General features: G+C 44.0%; 1 protein-coding gene across 3 annotated transcripts in view; it reads right to left on the bottom strand.

Annotated features, from left to right (window-relative positions):
• The window catches only part of GABRA1 (gamma-aminobutyric acid type A receptor subunit alpha1), an 834,827-nt gene that overhangs the window by 337,279 nt on the left and 473,986 nt on the right, over positions 1-23,562 (bottom strand). For all 3 annotated transcript variants that reach the window (XM_069654274.1, XM_069654275.1, XM_069654276.1), the window contains exon 6: positions 8,800-8,882. In XM_069654274.1, coding sequence (XP_069510375.1) covers positions 8,800-8,882 — 83 coding nt within the window. The remainder of the gene's footprint in view (positions 1-8,799; positions 8,883-23,562) is intronic.

Raw genomic sequence — 23,562 nt, 5'->3', positions numbered from 1 at the left:
GTAGTAAGGCAATTGAGGCCAATAGCAAACACCTGAAGACCATTACTGAACCTGGGAGGCATAATAGTCCCTGTCAGGGAGAGAAAGGAGGAAGGAGCTGGAACATTGGCTGGAGTGTAAGCTGCAGTAGTAGAAGCAGAAAGAAGGCATGAGGGTGGCAAACCAAGCTGAAGTGGGAGAACAAGAGGGATGTTGGAACGTTGCGACTGCAGATTTCACCTGCGTGTTCTGAGAGAGTCCTGTCCCCCCAAACTCTAAAGTGCAGAGGCTGCTCAGTGGAGGATGTAATGGAGAAACAGTTTTCCCCATGTGCCACTGATTGCTGTGGTTGTTGAGCTGCTTGTGTGCTGAACACTGAAGTATGAAGCAATTATCAATATGAGGGTCTCGGGAGTAGAGGAGACTGCTGTGACATGTTGCCAGACTGGAGACACCCGGTCAGGAGAAAGGTGTGGGTCCCTATAGAGCCAAAAGCAGTAGAAGTTGTAGTAGAAGTAGGGAAAGCAGTGTGGCCCACAGAGCAAATGCTTCAGAAGCTGTTGAGTGAAATGTGGCATGCTAAAGCATTGTGCAAGCCTTGGCGGTAACAGTAACCAGCTCTTTCGCCACTCGCCTAAGATTTTCAGTGAGTGCAAGTGGACTGCTGTATTAAGAATCCTTTGAGCAATGGGATTTTAACACATGCGTATCAAGTAAAAGGCTTCTGGCTCGTGTAGGAAGCTAGCGCTGTTAAAACCCATTGTTCCATTAACCGAAGACTATTATTGTTCAGAGAGTGGTCGCATGTCCCTAGTTAAGGAAAGGGAATGCTGCGAAGAACACTGAATAACACCTAACTCTGAAAATATCAAAGTTACAATCTTTACTTTGGGAAAAGTACATTAACGAATGGTCGCATATGGCTTATTGTGATTGCCCAAGGAGGCCTGAACTCTATCCTTTGCTTCTAAAGGAATACAATTATACACCCACCTTTAAAGCTTGAAAATTACATCAACAAGTGATCATGTGTGGTTTCTCCGGAAAGACAGAACATTATACCTTGTATAAAAGTGACATACCTCTCATTTACAAGAGAATACATGGCTGAAGAAGAGAACAATCATTGCCTAAGCCAAGAAGTACACTATGCTAAGTGCGAAGCTGACCCTTTCTCAAAGTTTGGAGCAATCCTGGTGCATTGTGAAGTTACTAACAATCAAAAGGCCTACCATACAAGTGCACAAGTATTACCTGAAACTATGAGAGTGGCACCAAGGCTTCTGGGTAATTGTATGCTCTGACAGCGGCGAGAAACACAAAGGTGAAGTTGGGAAAAGGGATTTGGTGGCTTGTAAAGACTATCCTGAGGCGGACTTAACCTGTAATGCCCAGGACGGTCAGAGCAAAAGACAAGTGAGTCTTGCAAGCGAACCCAAATTGTTGTTGTGGCAGTTAGACAAGAGAGGCAAAGAGACTGTCCTTTTAAAAAAGGTATTGAGAGGAAGAGTGCCTTGACTACCTTAGGGGCTTGAAAGAATTAGAAAATCTATCTTGTTGAAGCCTGTCTAAAATTCATTGAAGCTGTTGAATTATTTTTGAAATAGAAGTAGAAGTAGCAGTATTAAGAATGAGTCCTGACAAACATACGCTTTTGAGTGTCACATCTATAATACAAGAAGTCCTAAATGTTAACCAAGAACTCTGTAACATTAACAGTGTGGATATCACATTCTCTTTGAACTACTCTTTTACCCAAAGAGGAGATGTTTTACCATTGTAACCTTTTGTTGATTAACTTATAATTTTGGATTTAAAATCATCAAGAACTTAGTTAAGGCATTTTCTTTCTGTGGTTGAACATTTTTCATGAAGTGACTTCAAATCCTGGGGAAGGGAAATCCCCCAGGACATTAGAAGGTCATTGAGGAAATTGCATATTTTTCATGTCATTTTGAATTGCTATGCCTTTTATTTATGTGTTTTCTGTTTAGTGTGAGGGCCAGTTATCCAGTGTTAGAGTGTGTTCCCTTACCTTCTGGAATAGCCAGGGAATTCCTCAACAGAGTTGGGAAAGTGAGGAATTTTGATATATTTCCTTTAAAAATAAAATGGCATATTTTGAAAGGTCTTCAAACAGGTGTCCCCCTCATATAATGTAGTGAATTAATTCTGTAAGATCGGTGAGGTGAACATACTTGGTAGGGGCATTGAGTACCTATAATTACTCCCTGGCTTCATCCTGGACTGGCTCCATCCTTTCCAGGTTTGTTGCGTTTATATCCATTTTTTGTGATTTCTGTTCAGTACTGCACAACAGAGGGATCCTTTCTCAAAGAGAGCTTTGTTTAGGTTCTTAAAGTAGGTAGATGCAGCGTGGGTGGTGTTATGAAAGCGTAGCTGTTATGAATCTTCTGCAGGTAAAGACTTGATTAGTTTGTGTATTTACATCAGAGTAATTCCGTTATGACTGCCATTAGTGGGGGCAAGTACCTGTAGGCTCTTTGCAACTCCTACGTGATGGAATACAATGACCTGGGCCAGGTGAGGTAGGTATCCCCAGAATGGCAAAGAGGTCAGAAAATTGTGGGCTCTCACCAATTTCTATGTATTTATTGAGGTGGATTTTGAGTGTCCATGTAATTCTTGATCATTGCTCTTTGATAGGGAGGTAGGGTAACAGTAGGTCACCCTCACCCCTTACCTGTAGGATTGTCCTGGTATGTTCAGATCAACAGAGAGGGTTGATTTGGAGGTTAGTGAACCATAACTAATGCGACCGCCATTCACTGCTAAGACTAACATGCAGGATATCAACAATGACAACAATCTGGATTGTATGTGTTTGTTTGCGTGGCGAAGGGGGCATGTTCCAGGTTCCCCATTGAAGACTACAGTGACCAGCATTCCATGCTGCAAGGGTGCTTTTAAACCTGGTCTCTCTCCAAGAGGCACAAAAGAGTTAGGTGGATGAAAATCCTGGACATGTAATTAGATTTGTTGAATTGTAAACCAGAGGGGATACTTCCCTCCTATGGCAAACAGAACACTTTTCAACTCCTGACTACAGCAGGACTGCAACTGGGTGACACCACCCCCCCCCCCCCACTGTGGAGCCCCCTACTCAGGGTGCCAACCCCTACCCCAGCTGAGGGGATTGTACTAAATAAATGTGGTGGATAGTTGGTTCCTGGGTCCCTGATAAAGACTACAGTGACTAGCATTCCATGCATACAAGGTTGGTAAGCATTTAAAACCCAGACTGCCTTCCTTAAGAGTAAAAGTGACATGAAAACATTAAGAGGAGAACAAAACCATGTCGGTGATATAAAATGGGAACCAGAGTGTGCCATTCACTCGACAAGGCAAACACATTCCTAGATATTAGGAATGAAGGCACATAGCTGCATGCATAGGATCCCTCATATAATAACAAGGCCTAAATCTATTCTGAACTTCTGCTCTTGAGCAGCAAATGTTTGTCATTTTCAAATTCAGTTCTTATTTTGTGAGCTTATTTTCCAAAACCATAACCAAAGTGTTTAGAAAGAACTGATCACTTGAATACAATGGCCATCCCGTTAATGGGAAAGTGACTTTTCTTCCACGTTGACCAAATTGTGTGATCCTGGGCATATCATTACATGTTCCTTTGCTATTTTCCCTAGCTTCAAAATCAGAACACCGAAAAGTGGTTTATAATTGTTGTTATATGCAGTATAAACAAAAGAAACATTACATGTTTCATCATTGGTGGTCATGTGGCTGTGAGGCTCTACTAGTTTTGAATTTTGCTGAAAGTATTTGCCTGAGTTATGTTGTAGTTGGTGATTGTGTTCTGAAACTTATTACACCCATGTATGTGTCTTTATCCAATTGAAACACCATTCTGTCACTATTGCATCAAACCTTTCCAACGCTAGTTACTGCTGTCCTTGAAATAAATCAAACTGATATATATATATATATATATATACACGACATTCCAATTGAAAAATGCTTTGTTATTCAGGTATATTTAATCACTTGAATGTTTAGTAAAACAGTGCTTTAAATACCTGGGTTAATGCCCACCTTCTGCCTGAGCCAATCTACGCGACCTGGGAACTACATCACTACCACCCTGGACGAAGCCCAGGAAAAGTCAGGGCAAGTCGAGACCTCGCTATCTGCGGGGTCCGCGGTCATCATCTTCAGCTGTTGGACTGGTCTGGTCTGCTGTCCATCTACATTCCGTCTGGTTGTGAGGGCGTGTGCTGCTTGCATACTGACATCTGCAGGCTTGTACGCGGTGTCTGTGTCACTTGGCCTGCTCACTCCTCCAGCGCTGCAACAACAATCTCTGTTGCCAAGCAACACGTAGGTTCACACCCACCTTCTTCCTCAGTCAATTTACACAACCTAGGAACTACATCACTTCCGCCCTGGACGAAGCCCAGGCAAAGTCAGGACAAGTCGAGACCTCGCTGTCTACAGCTGTCCGCAGAGGTATCCTTACAGTCCCCCGTCAGACCTCGATAGCTGATGTCCGCACTTACTCATGCACTTGCCACATGCTGGCCGCTATTATACTTATTGTTATTATCTATTCCCATGTACTGCACTTTCCTTCCTCCCTTCCCACGCACTTGCATGATCTGAATGACACCTGGCCTAGTAGGATTGTTGTATGTTCCCCTTGTTCCCCTCCCTTGCCTCGTCACGCCTTGAAACACTTGTGTATAGGCGCGTTATAAATGCCATATCATATCATATCAATGCCGGGTGCATCGTCATCCCGATATGCCTGCTCATCTGTTGCGCCACAGGTACCGACTATTTTGCTTGACTCCACATTGCTGACACACTTTGCTCATTCATCTCTTGTTTACTTTGGCACCATATCTGTGTTTGCTTCTTCATTATCCATCTTTGCAGTATTGTTGGGCACCCTGATTCTAGTGCACACAATGCCACCATGCTCCGCAGATATCAGGCATCCCACGTCAACCCGGAACCTTGCTAACCTTACATATCCCCTTTGTACTTCTAAAGCTAAACCACTTAATCTTAGAATGTGGAATGCTAGATCACTTTGTAACAAATCTTCTGCTGTACTTGATATGTTTCTACGTTTAAATCTCCAATTCCTTTGTATTACTGCAACTTGGATCCCTACTATTAATACTACTACACATGCATCATTCTCTACCTCTTCTACATCTTTTTTGCCATACAAAGTATGTCTCTTCCCATGGGGGCGGCACTGGCATTTTATATCACTCTTCATTTACTTTCACTCCACACACATTGAATTTACCCTACTTTTCTTTCTTTGAATTCCCATACTCTATGTTCACCACTCAATCTTCTAGTTCCAGTAATTTTTACTGAACTACCACCCACCTGGACCTGTAGCCTCATGTTTGAGGACATTGATGCCCTGTTTTTTTTACTACTATTATTCCTCTCATAGTTCTTGGTGATTTTAACCTCCATCTCTTAACGACACGCTCTGCTCTTACATTTCTCTCTATTCTTGATTCTCACTTCCCCTTTCCTCTTTCCTCTTTTCTTTCTTTCCATCCCCCTTCTCATATCTCTAGTGCTTGCTTAGATATTATATTTGAAAAAAAAGGAGGTCCACAAACATCTGTTTCTGCGCCACAGGAAGTATCACTCAAAACTTGTTTTTTTGCATTTTCTTGCATTAATTTGCATGCTTTTTTATTTTTGGTTAAAGCCCATGTTGATAATGCGTGTTTCGGCACTCTTAGTGTGCCTTTTTCAAATCTGGGCAATAGATTCTCTACAGACACTTTGAACGCCAAGAGATAGGTAAGCCCTATTTGGAGAACATTTGTATTTAATCACATTACTAGACAAAATGGAACTTTCAAAGCTAAGTAGCGCTAACTCTTTTCTTATATGTTGTTGTGTTTCTTTCCTTCTATTTCCTTATACATTTCTACCACAATGTCCCTCCACGCCTTATCCTTTTTCTCTCTGCCTTTCCCATCTCCCTCGGAATACTTACCATTACGTATGTATCAACCCTACAACTGGTCATCATGATGGTATGTGGTAATTTTTATTTTCATGATGGAAATTTATGATGTTAAACATGCTTTAATTTGCACTGTGATAACTGATGGAAATTATTGTTTGATAAATATGCTTTCTTTCGCACTGTAAATAATCACGCAAATTACATGTATGTGTTGTTGTTCGGCTTGTAATAGCAACCTGTAGAGAATCTTTTGCCCAGATTTGAAAAAGGCACACTAAGAGTGCCGAAACACGTGTTATCAACATGGGCTTTAACCAAAAATAAAAAAAGCATGCACTTTAATGCAAGAAAATGCAAAAAACAAGTTTTGAGTGATACTTCCTGTGGCGCAGAAACAGATGTGTGTGGACCCCCTTTTTTCATTTTTGACATACGAAGTAGGCGAACTCTGGGTATTCGTTTCCTGCACACATCATTGCGACACGACAAGCTGTTATTTTAATGTAAGGTCGCGGAGGTTTAAGAGTGTGGCCAAAAAAGCTCCCCAAGTTTGTATACTTTAGATCTTATATTTACTTCTTCTTTTGTTACATCTGCTGTATCTTCTATCCCAGTCTATTTGTCAGACCACCATCTTCTTTCAGTTTCTATCACTCCAACGTCTCCTTCTCGCACTTTTTCTCCCCCAACTTTTTCTTTTCTTCTTACTCTCGGCGTTATGTGCACAACTTCAATAGTGCACTCTTTATTCCTACCTGCACCCTTAATCTGGTTTCCTATGCATCCTTTTCCATTCTGAGGGCTGATGAGGCTGCATCTGTTCTTTCTTACTTGCTCTCTTCGTCTCTCGACCCACTCTACCTCTCCTCAGCTTTTTGTCCCACACAAAAAAAAACTCAACCATGGCTTTCTCCCCATCTCTATGCAATGCAACCTGTTTCGGGTGACTAGAAAGATGCTCTTTGAAGGTAAAATATGTAGGAAACTACAGTTCCTATGCATCTTTCCATGCTCAACTGTTTCCATTCTCCCAAACAAACTTATTTTTTGGACCTTTTACACTCACAGTCTTATAATCCTAGACCGCTGTTTCAAACCCTTTTGCATCTCCTTTCTCCCCCTTCCTATGATCACTCAATCAACTCCACCCTTTCTGCTTCTGACCTTGCCTTTTATTTCACCTCTAAGGACTCTTTGTTTCGCTATTGAATCTTCTATCATGCAATTGGCTCCTTTGGCTGCTTTTACTTCTTTGATACCTCACAGGGAAATCTTTGCTGAGTTTGCCCCTATTACTAATAATGAGACCTCTCTCCTCCTTGCTCGAGCTCACACCACCTCCTCCCCATTTGACTCTATTGCATCCACACTCATCTCAAAAGTCTACTGTTTACTCGTCCCTTAGCTTTCAATTCTGTTCAAATCCTGTCTATCCTCCTATATCATTCCATCCTCATTTAAGCAGGCCACTATCATTCTGATTCTGAAGAAACCATCTGCCGATGTATCCTCTGCTTCTAATTTCTGCCCCATTTTGTTTCTACCATATCGCTCTAATATTCTTCAATGCATCGTCTATTCACAGGTTCCCACTTTTGTCTCTTTTAATTCCATTCTTCCTTATTTTCAGTCTGGTTTCCGTCCTGGATATTGAACAGAGACTGCTCTCCTTTCTGTTCTGGATTCCCTACACTCTGCACGTTACTCTAAACCCTCCTCTCTTCTCATTCTTCTGAATTGTTCTGCAGCTTTCAACACTGTTGACCACACTCTTCTATTGCCTGCACTGTCTTTGTTTGGTTTTTCTGGCTCTAGTCTATCTTGGTTCAAGTGATAGCTGTCCCAGAGGACTTTCTCAGTCTCTTGGGCCCGGACGTCTTCCAAAACGTTTCTGCTTATCTATGGTGTTTCTCAAAGCTCATTCCTTGGTCCTTTCCTCTTTTCTCTCTATACCTCCTCACTTGCTGGTGTTATTTCTTCTTTTGGGCTATCTCACCATTTCTATGCTGATGACACTCAACTCTTTCTATCTTTCTCGCACTTCACTGATGATATTCAACTTAAGCTGAGCACCTGTCTCCTTGCTATTAAATCTTGGATGACGGACAACTTCTTGACACTCAATGCTGTTAAAATTGAGGTTATTTTATTTCCTTCCACCTCCATTACACCTCCACTTCCCCACCATTCATACATTTTAACCCAGTGCAGTTACCCAATTTCTTCTACGGCCTGCAATCTGGGTCTTTATTTAGACTTAGATTTCTCCTTTAGTCATCACATCTCTCTTTCTGCTCGTTCCTGTTGATTCGACTTATCCTGTTTCCTTGCTCCTCGTGACTCTATTGCGTCCTCTCTGGTTGGCCTGGAATGGCTTTCTTTTCATCACCATATAAAATGGAATTTTCTGTGTTTAGTTTTGAAATCGCTCCATGGCCTTGCACCTCCATATCTCTCCTCTATTATCTCATTGTATACTTCTTCTCGCTCACTCCACTTTTCTTCCGATTCCCTTCTTATCGTTCCTCGCCTTCCCTGTGTTCAGTCTCGTTCTCATTATTTTTCTCTTCTTGTGCCTTTACACTGGAATGCTCTCCCATTCTCTCTTCGGTCCATTTCTCTCTATCCTACTTTCCAGGGTCTCTGTAAGCTCTTATCTTCTTTCCACTGGTTAAGAAGGTTAATGTAAACACAGAACTCTGCAGCGTTTTCTATTTGTATCTCAATTTTAAATGTACCATTCTTATGTATAGTGCTTTGGTGTAAAGCGCTATATTAAAACTAAATAAATACAAATTCAAAAGAAAATAAGAGGCAGGTTATGAACTTACAGCTTCCGAATTTCAAGGGGCAGGCATGTGCATCCATGGGGAAGTCTTCTAGATGCATGGGGCATTCTGCTCTCACCGTCAATCTGCAAGACATTAATAAGGAACACAAGTTAATAAGCAATTGAGCTGTGTCTTGCTGCTATACAAAGGTCCTGAGATACTATGTATGTGGTATTACTTGTGTATATAGCGCACAACCAAAACTGCTCTACATAGTCATACTCTTCTTGTGTTGCCTCTGCACCAGTGCCTCGTTATACTGTGACTGGTTCCAAAAGCTCAAGAGTAGAATCAGTGTTGCCAAGATTTACAGTGGAGTGGGTTTGGTGCAGGGTGTACCCCTTTTTAGCGAATGATGGTCAAACATAATCCACAGAACCCTATGACTGCTCAAAATGAACATCCTTTGAACAGATCACAACACAATGTGTTTAATCTTGCACTTAATAGTGATTTCCCTCACCTTCTCTCGCCTCTTCTATTGTTTGTCCCTCTTCCTTGGTCTCCCTGCCTCCCACCTTGCCCCCCTCAAATCCATCTACCATTCTGCTATCCGCACCCTTTACCTTCTCTCTCTCTTTGACTCTATCTCTTACTCACTTTCCAACCTAGGCTGGCTTCCTTTCCACTCCCAACTTAAATTTCACTTCCTTTGTCTTGTCTTTAAATCTCTCCATGGCCTTGCCCCTCCATATCTCCCCTCTCTCCTCTCATTCCACATGCCCTCTCGCTCCCTTCGCTCTGCTGATCTCTTCTTACTTTCTGTTTCCCCTCCCCCTTGTGTTTCTTCTGTTTTCCGCTCCTTTCAGCTCCTTGCCCCCTTACACTGGAACTCCCTGCCTCTTTCCATCCGCTCCATCCCCACCTATTCTTCATTCCGTTCCTCCTTGAAATCACTCCTTCTTCACCCCCCTGACACCCTATTCTCTCTCACTTTTTCTTTCTTTCTTTCTTTCTTTCTTTCTTTCTTTCTTTCTTTCTTTCTTTCTTTCTTTCTTTCTTCCTTTCTTTCTTTCTTTCTTTCTTTCTTTCTTTCTTTCTTTCTTTCTTTCTTTCTTTCTCTCCCTCTATTACCCCATCTCAGCTCTATCCACTCTGCCCCTGCCTCCCTATGATCTCTCTTCCTACTATGTAATTTACTCCCTAATCTCTCTCGCTCACCCTTCCTTCCCCACCCCCCTCCCCTTCTCACATGTAAATTGTTCTACATACTGTTTTTTGGTCTAATTCATGTATATTGTTTGCTTCTACTGTTCTATGTTTTGTTAAACTGTAAAGCGCCTTGGAGTAAGGTGCCATATAAATAAAAATAAATACAAATACAAATTTCTAAAACAATATTGTATCAATTATGCATATGTACCTCGTTAAGGAGCCCTTCATATAATGTGCAATACATCCATATGCAAAATTGCACATACAAAATATGTATGTGTTTTGTTCTCAAACACCTGCTGGTGAACAGTAAAGCAGTCACACGAGTATTGGGGACCGTCATGGACTAACATTATGCATATTTCATTATTTAGCTTGACTTCCCAATATTTTTGGGAGAGAGTGTTTGGCATAGAAAAAAAAATACGTGTGTAAGCAGCCCTGCTCTAGGTGTGTTATTGCAAGAGAATTGGCATGAGGTGAGACATATTTTGGCGGACTATTGCAAGCCTGTGTAGCAATCTGTTGCTTGGTGCTGGTGTGTGAAGTTGTGTCACTGCATGGTTGCTGAGATTGGGGAGCTCTTGTGTCAGAAATGCCTGGTGTCACGCTTGATTGCCAGCATCGTCAGATGGGCCGTATCTCTGCTGCAATACATTTCTGCTGCAAGTGTTGCATATGAAAGATGCAGGGCAGACGCCACCAAAAGCAATGCATACATATTCTAGAGAACCTACTACAGCACATACATGTCCTCCAGTGGGAACTCATGAAGGGCTTGGGCATCAGGAAAGGCATGAGACTTTTCAACCACTTAGTGCTTATAAAGGAATGCCTGCAAGCTTAAAAGAGAGTCATTCACACGTCAGGTGAGCTTTAAACGTGACATGATCATCTGCACACAGGCACGACAAGCTTTTTAGAGGAAGCTGCGTCTCCGGAAAACACGTACTTGACTCATTGGACAGTTTGAAGCTGGTTGAGTTGTTGATGAGGTTTGCCTCTTCTCTACATTTCCATCACTTGCAACCCTTGCTTTGATTCAAAGGTAATCCTGAAATGGCTTCCATTTATCATGCATTTTACAGTTGTACGGACCACTTTCTTTACAGAAGAGAGACAACTGAACAATGGGATAGTAACAGGTCGACAGGACCTCTGGGAAAATTGCAATTGTCAGTCTTGTAGTACACTGTGAGACACATGCCATTGGAAGGGAAGACTTGCTTGATTAAGGCAGTGATAGGCAGTTATGGTAGGCAGTAGCACCATCTGCAAAAGTGTCAATCACTCACCGCCTCCCCCACACTACTATCCTCCTCACACTCCTATCCCCACCCTTTAATAAAGGAAGACTTTCCAGCCATCTGCCCACGTCCCTTGCAAGGCATATTTGCACCCAACCTCTTATAGGCCAGGTTTGCACTGAACATTAAGGGCATGCTGAAGGGAATCGGGACCCCAATAGACCCCCATGCATAGCGGCACCAGCTTCTAATAGCACTGCACTGAGATGGCCTGGACCTCTCAGCCTTTTCTAGCTAGGGACGGCATCTGTGGATATGGGTAGTGCCAAAAAAATTAAAAAAAACGTACATGTCCATGACTTTCTATCACCATTAAGTAAATCCTGGAACAACACTGTGTCACTGTTTACAAAACAGCTATTGATTAATGGTAGTGGTGGAGGGCCAGTAACAATGATGTAACATTATAGCAACTTTAATAAGAAGCTCTCATACTGCACCTTTAAAAGTACAGCATGTCTGGTGTCACTTGCTAATAGAATGCACATCAATAGACAGGATGCAATCTAATAAGAAAGGTGCACTGATATAGTTTCATTAAAAAAAACATAGAAGAATTGCTCAGACGTGCTCTTACTGGCGCATTAACTGTTTACGAGACATAATGAGACGTGCTAAAATGATCAATTTTCCATGTTGATTAAAGATTCTTGTAGCTATGCCAGTTCACTTATCTCGATGGAAATGGGACGCGCTGAGGTGACTCTCAGGCATCAGAATGGCCTATGTAGAGGAGTGCTGGAGGTGTTGGGACCTGACGGGCTGATGGCTGGAGAAGAAGGACACAAAGGTAGAGTTGTTGAGTTACAAATGACAAAATCCATGATGGCAACTTGATAATCTGTCCAATCCACCTGTAGTTTCTCTTTGTACTGATAAATGTGGGATGTTGACATTTGAGGGGAACGTGGGTGAGATTGGTTACCTGTCACACCCAATCACCTTCAGCCTTAGGCCACTCGCAGCAATTGCCTTTGCACCCACTGGCCTATGCTTCCACATGCCTGCACTTATTTATTGGCAGCTGACCACTTTCACCAAGTCACTTAACAGCTGCTTACTTCCTAGCACTTTCCTCATTGGTGCACCTAGCACTTACCCCACACTCCCTCATCCCTTCTCTCTCTCTCTGCATGCACTGGCAGGTAGTGAATGCTCACAAGGCCTATTAGTACCCGGCAAGGGACAATGAGATTGTAACATGCAATCTCATTGGCCTTTGCCGGGGCAATACCTGACCGGGAATCCCTCTCCCCACAATGTTCCTTCCTTTCTGTCCCTGGCAGGGATAGAGGTAAGTGTTGTTCCCCTTCCCCAGCCCTCCTCCCCCCAATTCAAAGAATTCCATCCCCGTCGTCCCATCCCCACTTACCTTCTTTTCTGTCCATTTCGGGAGCAGACGCGCTGGGAACACCTCTGTTCCCAGCGTGTCCGCTTCCGATCCGTGACAGGCCATCATGGAAAGGAAGAAGGGACTTCTCTCCTTTCCATGGCAGCCATTTTTTTGTTTACATTTTTCTCTATTTTTTTCATTGTCAACATGGAAAGGGAGAAGGACTACTTGTAGTCCCTTCTCCCTTTCCATGGTGGCCATTATGTTTGTTTACTCTTTGACATTCATTTTCAATAACCAGAACATTTCGTAACAGAAAGAAAATGCTATTAGTACTCCGCTCTTACAGGCGTTGCTCGGGCCTATAACTAAGACCACTCGGGCATTACCTGAAGTATGGGACCCTGGGGTCTATTGCTTAAGTAGGTCTTTTGTTTATCTTTCATTGTTTATATATGTGTTTTTTCCCATGTTCCCTCCCTGTTGCCCTGTGAGCGCTTCAAAACACAATTTACTTGATGTATAAGCCCATTACAAATATTCAATAAATAAATAAAATAAAGAACGTGTTTGGTTATCAACAGGAAGCATCATGTGGCATCTCCAGGGATGAAGGAGGGCATTACCTGATTGGCCTCCAGAAGGATGAAGCAGTATGGGCTAAAACTTCAAGTCTCAGTTTTGCATTGAATTTCTGTTTGATAGGGCCTTGACCTGGGGTTCACCATGCTGTGTTCCCCTTGTTGGTTACCTGGTTTGATGCCACCAACACCTTTATATCTACCCACAGACGTTGCATGCCTGTTCTAGTGCCATGTTGGTAAGAAACGATTTTATATACCATTATTGCATCCAAATATTCTGCTTTAGTTTCATGTGGTAAATCTTTTATGGTATTTCTGAAAAATCAATGGAGGATACATGAGCTGATTGTAAGTCTCGTGCAGGCTGCCACAAACCCCTATTCATTGTATGTGTCCATTCTAGAACCCCCTACGTCAAATCCCTTGCTTTCCCCAGAAAATCTACAAACTCTCTCATTGCCTTTAGGGTTCTTTTGCAGTTTTTGAGTAGCCGCATCTCAGATATCTTAATTTATACTGCACACCTTGACACCTGGGTTGGAGTCAAAGTGTCTATGGAGGCTTATCGGTGATCCACAGTAAGAAATGGAAGTGCACACTCCGAGAACCCCACTCACCTACAAATAGACACACACACCCAGACCCACCCACCCCAAACTCTCCTCAGCCTCCAGCTCATCTGTCCACCTGATCTAATGTAAGAACATCAAAAGGTTAGTCCTCTGCAAATGTTGCTTCAATCCCCCACCAGAACCAATAATTCCACAATCCAAAGAGTGGTACAAGTCATATGGTTTACATCTAACATAAGTACGATCCGGCGAGACATTAATAGCTCGAAAATTCCATCAAACTTCACAACAATATTTTGACCCATATAGAACAAAGAGACTCACCCCATCGAGGCCATTTATGACCAACATACAGCCTTGGCACAGGATACACTGGCAGTTAGACAATATTGACATATTCCCCTGCCTTCAATACTCTCAACCGCAAAGCACCACTCAACAACTGACAACTCTGTGCACTGCATGGGCTTTGCTAAAGCCATCCCATGACGGTTTGCATCTCATCTGTTCAAGTAAAAACCATCTCAACCAGAGGGCAAACTACATATTCCTCTGGCATCACCCTGCAGATCCCCTCAGGTAATTACTTTCTCCCCAGTCTGCTTTGATATCTAAAGGGAGACTTTGTCGGAAATGCAACATTAAGGTACAGCAATATGCTCAAGTGCTGCACAAGGGTCAACACTATCCACCACTTGAACGCCTGTTTCCACCTCATCAAAATCTACAGTTCAAGCCCATCCCTGAAGCTGAACCCCACAGAGACAATATTCCTCCTGCACAGACGTTTTTCAAAGCACCTCAAAATTGAAATTGGCTAAAGGAAATTAAGCTTGATGGATTCACACCCCAGCTCGGCTCCAGCAACAAAGCATAGACCATCGATGCAAACTTCTCATATAAGTCTCGAATCTCCAAGAAAACTCAAACCATGTGGTTCCAGCTCCTTCTTCTGCGCATGATAGTTCGCTTCATCCATCTCATCATTTGTCTTCAGAGATGATCTACAATCCCTTAGTTTCTCCCAAATGAATGGTGGTACGTTTCTCCTTGCAGATGACTCAGCCAACATCTTACTGCATCTGAAAGCAATACAGCCTGCCACAGCCTAGCTCACCAGGAGCAGAAAGAAAATGTATCACAGCGCATCCATTCCTGAAGAGCGGTAGAGCCGGCCTGCAGGCTTGTACCATGCTCAGGATAGCCTGCCGTACATATAAGATGGTGAATCTAAAACCCCTCGCACCCAGCTTTCATTTTGTGCACACCAGAGTACCACAGGCAGGGCTTTAAGTGGGCCGGGGCCTGCCGGGGCTGGGCCCCGGCAGGCTCCAAAATTTCGTTTTGAGGCAGGGCCCTGCCGGGGCCCACTAATCTCCCCGGGCAGCCCCGGCCACTACACGAAAGGGCATTTTTTTCTACAGCCTGAAGCTCTCGCTCGTGTGCGAGAGCTTCAGGCTTCAGAAAAAAATTCCTTTCAGCTATAATGGTGGCGCCGCACCTGCGAGGCATCCCTTTAATCAAGGGATGCACGTGGGCCGGCGCCACCATTATGGAGAAACGTGAGGCCGCTGGAAGCAGAGGCCTTGCTTTCTAAATACTGAAGCTCCCACGGATTCGCGGGAGTTTCAGTCTTTAGGAAAAAGGCCTCTGCTTCCAGTGGCCTCACCCTTTCAGCCTTAATGGTGACGCTGCCCCTCCCCAGCTGGCGAGGGGCAGCACCACCATTAAGGCTGAATAGGCGAGGCGCTGTCCCCTGCCAGGCAAGCCTATACAAAATAAATGCAGAGATCAGCACCCTCTCCCCCATAGGGGAGAGGGTGCTAATCTCTACAAAAGGCTGCCTGGCAGGCGTGCCAGTAGCCCATTGAGCTGGGGCTCGTCAAGGGGGCGTGGCCTAACGGCCCAGCAAGACCCCGTTGTTAGGCCACGCCCCCTCGATGGGCCCCGGCTCGATTTGTAGTGCCACTTAAGGCACTGACCACAGGGAGTATGGATCGTACTAGTGTGCTAAAGCAGACATGTAGGCAAGAAAGCCAGCGTGTTCATGGTGTGCACCAAACGTTTTTAACAGAAAGCCGACCACATGATTGTCTCCCCTGCTCCCCAGAGTTTCAGGAAGGACATGTAGACTCTAAGGAGAGCATTTTGTTTGCACTGTCCCATGTAGATGTTCCCCTAAAAAATGTTCACCTTTTCCATCAGCAGCTATGTTTTATTGCCCTAATATGTACAACATGCTATTGCTCCCCAGTCTGCTTACATACATAAGGACTCAGTGCTGAAGCCTTCGGTTTAGCTGCAAAGGCTGTTTAACCTATGGCATCTATTACCCAGCTTGGCACCACCAACCTGATCCTCTTCATAAAAGAACACGTTGGAACATACTGGTTGATGGAGTCAACCCGTTTACAAGAATTCACACATTGCTTCCAGATGCAGCAAACCATTCTGTGGATTTTCCAAATCGTGTTTGAGTGTTGGATATCATTAACTGTTGCTGTATCCTGATTCGGGATATGTTCGGGATATATGACCTACATATATGTATCCTTGCATTGGTGTTTCGTCCACTTTGCAAATGCATCAATATTCTAAGTAAAGCATCTGGACAGGCATTGATGGGGGTTGTGAGGAATGGTGGTGATGACCTACTGATCTGTGCTTCTGACACAGTAGGGTTGCTTCACCAAGTTGTGGGTGTCCTCCAACAGGTCTTGTACTATTTGTTGCACAAGAAATGCAATTTAATGCCCGAGATGCGGGTGTTGCATTAAGCTCCACCTGAAGGTGCTTTCGGCTGATCCAAGGTTGAGGACATCAAGACAGATGCCTCACGTCCGTAACCAACACCAGAATGTGATGCACAGCTTCCAAGGGATCGGGAACTACGTGTGGATTTAGCAATCATCCCTAACTCAATAACCAATGCACAATCTTTGTGTGTGATTTTGAAAAGTCTGGATTGCCACGCTCCCGGAATGAACCAGCAAGCAACTAAAGATTCTATTACTTCTCACTGCACAATGCCCGAATTTGATCCAGGAAAACTTCTCAACAGATTGCTGGTGCTAGCCCATGTGGCCATTGTGCTGTTCCTCTTCATATCGCTACTTGGGACTACATGGACCCTGCAACATATACTCGATGTATCCTGTTCTACACGGAGATATGAATATCATATCAATTTAGTTAGGTGGCATTGTGATCTACTTCAAAGTAAATGACAGACTAGTGTATTCAGTTGCTAGGCCATACCCACACTGCACCATTGTTATGGTACAATGACATATAGTGCATTGAAAGTGCACATGCATGCAATCATGAATCGTTTTTGTTACATACGCATTTCAATTAAAAAAATGGCGTGTACTTTATTTGTTCTTTCTTTTGAATTGTGTTTGAAGTAAGCAGGCATGACATTTCGGCCTTTCCTTTCTCTTGCTTTTAAATGGATGGAGAGCCTATAGGCAGTGCCAAATCATGACCTAGCGCAACACTATTAGAGCCCGACGAGAAACTTGCAGATCTGTCTGAACATTTTCCCATCTCAGTAGCAGTTTCTTCCAAATCCGTCTGTCTGACCAGCAACCTGCAATGCAGGCACCGCAGTTTAGAATGCCTAATCAGGCGATCATGCATGTTGCAGCGATATTTAGGCACCTGCATAGAGGAGGGGGGCCATCGGAGGCAACGTAGGTCTGATAAAAGTGGCAGGTGGCACCAGCTAGGGTTGGTACTCTTTCTCGCACCCCATGCTTTATGTTATGGTGGGTAATGACCTGTATTAAGAGATGTGCTGGTAGACGCACCTTCTGTAACACTGCAGGAGGTTAGCATGGTGGTGGGGGCAGTGGCAGGCACACATTTTTAAAACATTGTGTGATGCCACCAACCAACGTGTTTATGCGTTTCAGTTACACCTTGCAACATAGTCTTTCTTATCACCCTGGTGCATGTCCTTATTGCAGATTTTGCACACGACTACAAAATCCTCCGCGTGTACCTTCTCAGCCGACAGAAGGAAGCACTACTGAACCCAGGATTTCCAGAAGCACAAGGTGCTGGATCCGCACCCTTGATTTGCAACTCTTTCTGTCCACCTCACCCCCTCTCCAAGTTAAAGGAAACGCATTAAAACATAAATAACCACAAAGCGCTTGACAAATGATTTTCACAAAGAGTGTTTAGGGTGAAATGTGAGGGTACGAGTTAAAAACAATCAACCAAAAGGCCTCACAAAGAGCTGGCTTTTTAAAGGAGGAGTTACAATGTAAGGAACTTCACAAAACAAGCACAATGCAGAACTCAAATGCCAAATCCATTGTTGGTGTACAGGCATAATGTTGGGCTGCCAGTAGGTTCTGTGAGGTTGTGCTTGTATGCCTGCTATCGCTGCCCATATATGCCTTGTCCCTCTAAATCTGTTTGGTGGATGCTAACCCACGCGCATTTATTCCATACTATGCATTTATCCCTGAGGGTAAAGACCTCTCGCTTAGGTCTTCCAAGCGGACTCCTGGATTCATTGAGCACAGCATGTGGGCAAATTGTATGATAGAAGCCAGGGCTGCTAAAGAAACATCTTCTTGAATGCAAATGCACAATGTTAATAATTAATTTAACATTTACAAAGCGCTCACAGAGCCCGCAGGCATCGAGGCGCTGTTACAGGAATTGTTTGTTTTTCTTAGTTGCGTAATTGTGTTTTTTTTTGTCTTAGTTACGTATTTATAACGCGCTTAAACCTTAAACACCCAGAGGTTTCTAAGCGCGGACCTGGGGATCGAACCTGTTGTTGTTTCTGTTGTTGTTTCGTGTCGTCAAGACGCGCACGCTGCCGCTGAGCTATCCTCCCGGGACAATAATGCTTTGGAGAATGCGTTAGTTTCACCAGACAATTGCTCAGAGAAGACTTTATTTATATTGCTCTTTGCTTTTTCTTAATTTAAATCTTTTTTTTAGCATTGGACATCTTTAAAATGCACTCAGTGCATTTCGATTTATTTTATTTATTTCCATTTATAAAGCGCGCAGCTGCCCTAGGGCATCGTGGCGCTGTTACAGTATATTCACTTGGGTGCAGGCAAAAACAGTGTACAGTTCTCAGTACAGGGTCATACAGATTAGTCAATAGTCAAGTTCCTTGGTTACAGTGGAACAAACAGTTATTTGAATAGTACGGTTTTCAGAGCCTTTCTAAAGGCTGGGAGTGATGTTTCGTTCCTGAGTTTGGGAGGTAGTAAGTTCCAAGATTTTGGTGCCAATACTTCAAAGCTGGTACCGCCGGCTTTGGCTCTGTTAAAGACAGGGACCGCTAGTTGGTCAGAGTAGAGTTCTCGCTTGGGTTTGAGTGATTGTGCAGGGTGTATTTGATCCGCTAGGTACCGGGGCGCCGATTGGGAGAGACATCTATGTGTGATTGTGAGCTCCTTGAACAGTATGCGTTCTTTGATAGGGAGCCAGTGGGCATCTTGTCTGGCCTGGGAGATATGCTCTCTCCTGGGGATACTGAGAGCAGCACGGAGAGCGTTATTTTGCACAATTCGTAACCTGTTTATGTTCTTGGCAGACGTACCTAGCAGGAGGACATTGCAGTAGTCCAGTTTGGCTCCTATAGTGGCTCTGGCAATGTTGAGACAGTTCTTGGCGGTAGGGTTTTACCGCATTGATGATATTAGAGGTGTGAGCTGCTGATGAGAAGATGTAGCTAACTTGTCTATTCATGGAGAGGGTGGAGTCAAGAAAGCCACCAAGTGTTTTTACTGCAGTCGAGACTGGCATGACAGTGTTTTTGATGCTGAAGAAGTTTTTTTAAGGTTTCCTTGGGGCCTACAATCGGGAGTTCCGTTTTATCCCTGTTAAGGCATAGGCCGTTTGCTGCCATCCAAGCGTGGATGATTGCATAGGTCTGTTGTAGTGTTCTTAGGTCTTTCTCGTAGTCACCAGATAGAGGGTAAAGGATTTGTGTGTCATCGGCATAATTGGTGAACGTTATGCCGAGACATTCCAAGTCATTAAATAATTAAATTCCAACGCACCCATCAAACTTAGGAAGTCTAAACCACGAGCACATCTCAACTCCTGGTTCAACCCACAGTTAAGAGTGCCCCGCAAAGCTAAACGCTCTGCTGAAAATCGCTGGAAAATCCACCCCTCTGATGAGCATAAAGATGGCTTCTTCCTTGCCTCACTCACCTACAAAGATGCCATTATCACTGCAAAAAAAGAGTCCCTTAATAACCATATCCTGCAAGCTGACTCGAACACAAAGGAACTCGTTAAGATCATAAAAGAGCTAGAAACTCCAGCCACCCCCCTGACACCTGCACTAAAGATAGTAAACGGTGTGCCAAAATACAGGCAGCCTTATTGAGTAAAATCCCTATGCTACAATCCAAATTTAAAGACAAGCAAGACAGTCTGAAACTTGACAATCAACCACCTTCCCCTGCAAGGGCCCCCCCCTCTAAACTCGGCTAACATTAAACCATTTGAATTCTCACCACTCACTATCACTGAGGTAGAAAACATCATCCTGAGAATGAAACCATCTAACTGCCAAGGTGACCCTTGCCCAGCTCCTATCATCAAGGACTCTGCATACGATCTAGCCCCATTCATCATGGCCTTCATAAACTCTTCCTTTAAATCAGGTATTGTCCCTGACAACCTCAAGGACACATGGGTGATCCCATTGCTTAAAAAACCATCCCTAGACCCCAACATACCCACCAACTTCAGACCCATAACTACCGTTCCGTTTCTGCTCAAGATCTTAGACCACGCAGCATACCTACAGATCCAAGACTACGTGGAATCTAACAATCTACTAGGTCTACAACAATCTGGATTTGGGCCCAGACATGGGACCGAAACGGCTTTGATAGACTTAAAAACCCAAATTGAGGTATTGAAGGACAAGGGTAAATTAGCATTGCTACTTCTTCTAGACCTTTCTGCGACATTCGATCTGGTCAACCACCAGATCCTATGCAGGCACCTCCACTCTGCTGCCCACATCTCCACCTCAGCCACGGCCTGAATCAAATCCTTTCTGAGTAACGGATCCATGAGGGTCTTTGCTCCGTCCGCATCCGTGGATCCATCTCCTATTCGCTGCGGCATTCGTCAGGGATCCTGCATGTCACCTACACTCTATAACATTTTCACAAAACCACTCTTCGATGTGCTTGACTATCTGGGTGTCTCCTACACAAACTATGCAGACGACACACAGATACTCATTCTCATTACAGGTGACTATCTAGCTAACTCCAAGGCCCTTAACGACGTCTACCTGGTCATCCAAGCCTGGATGGCCCAACACCAGTTATGCCTAAATGACGACAAAACTGAGCTTCTCATCCTGGGCACTTCGCAACGCCTTATCAAACTAGAGCCTGCCTACAAGTCATTTGCCATTGACGGCAATACCATTGAAGTCTTGAAAGACACCAAAACTTTAGGTTTCTACCTTGACACCACCTTATCCTTATCTCGACAAATAAATGCAGTCAGATCAGCCTCTGCATACACCTGCACACTCATTGCAGCCTGCAGACTGTTTCTCATCACTCCCAACAGTGTCACACTAGCCAGAACCCTCATTATGGCCAAAATTGACTATTGCAGTGCCCTCTACTTAGGAACCAGCCAAGAGAACCTGAATAAACTTCAAACAACCCAAAACAACACTATTAGAGCTGCCCTAAACATCCCTCGAAGCCATCACATCTCGGAATCCAGAACCAATCTAAAGTGGCTACCTGTCAAACAGAGAATCTCACTGAAAACACTTGCCCTCACAAACAAATGCTTGGCCATTAAGCCCCCCCCACTACCTCTGCAGTCGGCTGTCCCACCACTCGACATCCCGACCTCTAACAACCGCCCAGACCCACTGTCTATCGATCCCGAGGTTCAAACTCCAAAAAGCGGGGGTACAAGATTCCCTGTCTTAGCTTTCAAGCTATGGAACACCCTCCCTGTTACAATAAGATCTGAAGACTCTTTCAACACATTCAAGTCCAAAACCAAATCCTGGCTCTTCAACCAGCACTAAGACACGTTCTACACACCTGCCTTCCACACTCCATTATATATATAGACACTTGTCATGTCATACCCGCATTGTAATTTATGTATATAGGATTGCTTGTTCATTATCCTATGTATTATTTTTTTATATATGTATATATGCTCTGTATGTAACCTCTGCACAACTGCGTAATCTTTATGTATGTCTATATGCTCGGTATGTAACCTTTGCATAAATTGCACCCTGATGCCTCCGGGCCTGATGGTTTGCGCGTTACAAATAAACAAATAAAAATACAAATGGTAGGGTGAAGAGTTTGTAGAGGGTTGGCAAGGTGCATGATCCTTGAGGCACTCCACAGCTGATGGGAGAGGGAGCCGCTGATGCCTGGTCTGAGAAGGCCTTCATGGCACGGCCCTCTAGGAAGGAAATCATCCATGTGGTGGCTTTGTTGGAGAAGTGGGCAGAGTTAATGAGGCGGTTTTCTAGCGTTTTGTGGTCAACCAAGTCGAACGCTGCTGATAGGTCTAGGAGCAGGAGAAGTGCAGCTTTACCATTGTCCATGTTTTCTAGGAGCTGATTTTTTAAATCTAGCAAGGCTGATTCTGTGCCGTGCCATGGGCGAAACCCAGATTGCCTCTTGCCCAGGATGTTGTGAGATTCCAGATAGGCTTGTATCTTTAGGTAAGCCACTCTATCACAAATTTTCAGAAGGAATGGCACAGCGGTGATCGGTCTGTAATTGTTGGGGGAGTCTGGGCCAAGTGTGGGCTTTTTTAGCAGTGGACGAACCCATGCTTCCTTAAGGGAAGAGGGTACGGTGCCTGAGGTAAGTGAAGCATTAATAATGGCTGTAGAGAAAGGTGCTAAGGATGCAGCACAGTCCTTGATGATGTTAGCAGGGCAAATATCGCCTTTGCATAGCGAGGGTTTAGGGTTCTTTACTATTCGTATGACTTCAGGGATGGTTACTTCTCTGAAGGTAAAGGGTGTGGGATGATTTGAGTCTGTAGCGGGGGTTTGAGGCTTGGTGCCAGTCTGTGTTGGGGGTGGGGCTTTGGGTAGGCTGTTGAGGTTGGTTTTAATTTTCTCTTGGAGTAGGTTGATCTTGTCTAACATAGCATGTTGGATGTTGTTACACCATTTTTCATCCTTTACGGTCTGATGTGTAGACGTGGGGGGAATAATTAGTTCAATGAAAATGGTGAATCATTCCTTGGATTGTGATTTTGCATTGTTAATTCTGGAGTTGTAGGCAGTGGCTTTAGCTGTGGCAATGGCATTTTTATACTGTTTAGCAATTGATAGATATGACTCTCTTGTGAGAGTGGAGGGGCTGGATTGCCAGCTCTTCCAGGCTTGTCTTTTTAGAGCATTTAAGTCAAGTAGGTCTTGATTGTACCAACAGTTGGAGTGTTCGGTATTTTTGGCTCTTTTACTTTCTAGAGGGGCGATGATGTCGACTACCTCTTTGATGGCTGAGTTGTAGAGATTAACCAGTTCTGTGGGATTATTGGGTAGAGGTCATGCAAGGGCTGATGCTTCAAGAAGGGGGAGGATTCTATCTTTGGTGAGCATTTTTTTGGATCTAGCTAAGGTGGCAGGCATTGGGTTTTGTTGCATAGGTATTTTGGCCGGTAGGGGGAAGTGTAGAAGGTGCTGGTCAGTCCAGGGGCGAGGGGTGTTGGAGCTGATGTCCGCACCACAGTTGTGATCCGCTAGCCAGTCTAGTATGTGACCTTTGATGTGGGTTGGGCTGTCAACTTTTTGG

This window comes from Ambystoma mexicanum, chromosome 3q, assembly GCF_040938575.1.
Source record: "Ambystoma mexicanum isolate Mex_15411 chromosome 3q, UKY_AmexF1_1, whole genome shotgun sequence".
Taxonomy (NCBI): domain Eukaryota; kingdom Metazoa; phylum Chordata; class Amphibia; order Caudata; family Ambystomatidae; genus Ambystoma; species Ambystoma mexicanum.
The sequence above is the reverse complement of the archived record's forward strand: the minus strand, read 5'-3'. Positions and strand labels throughout refer to the sequence as shown.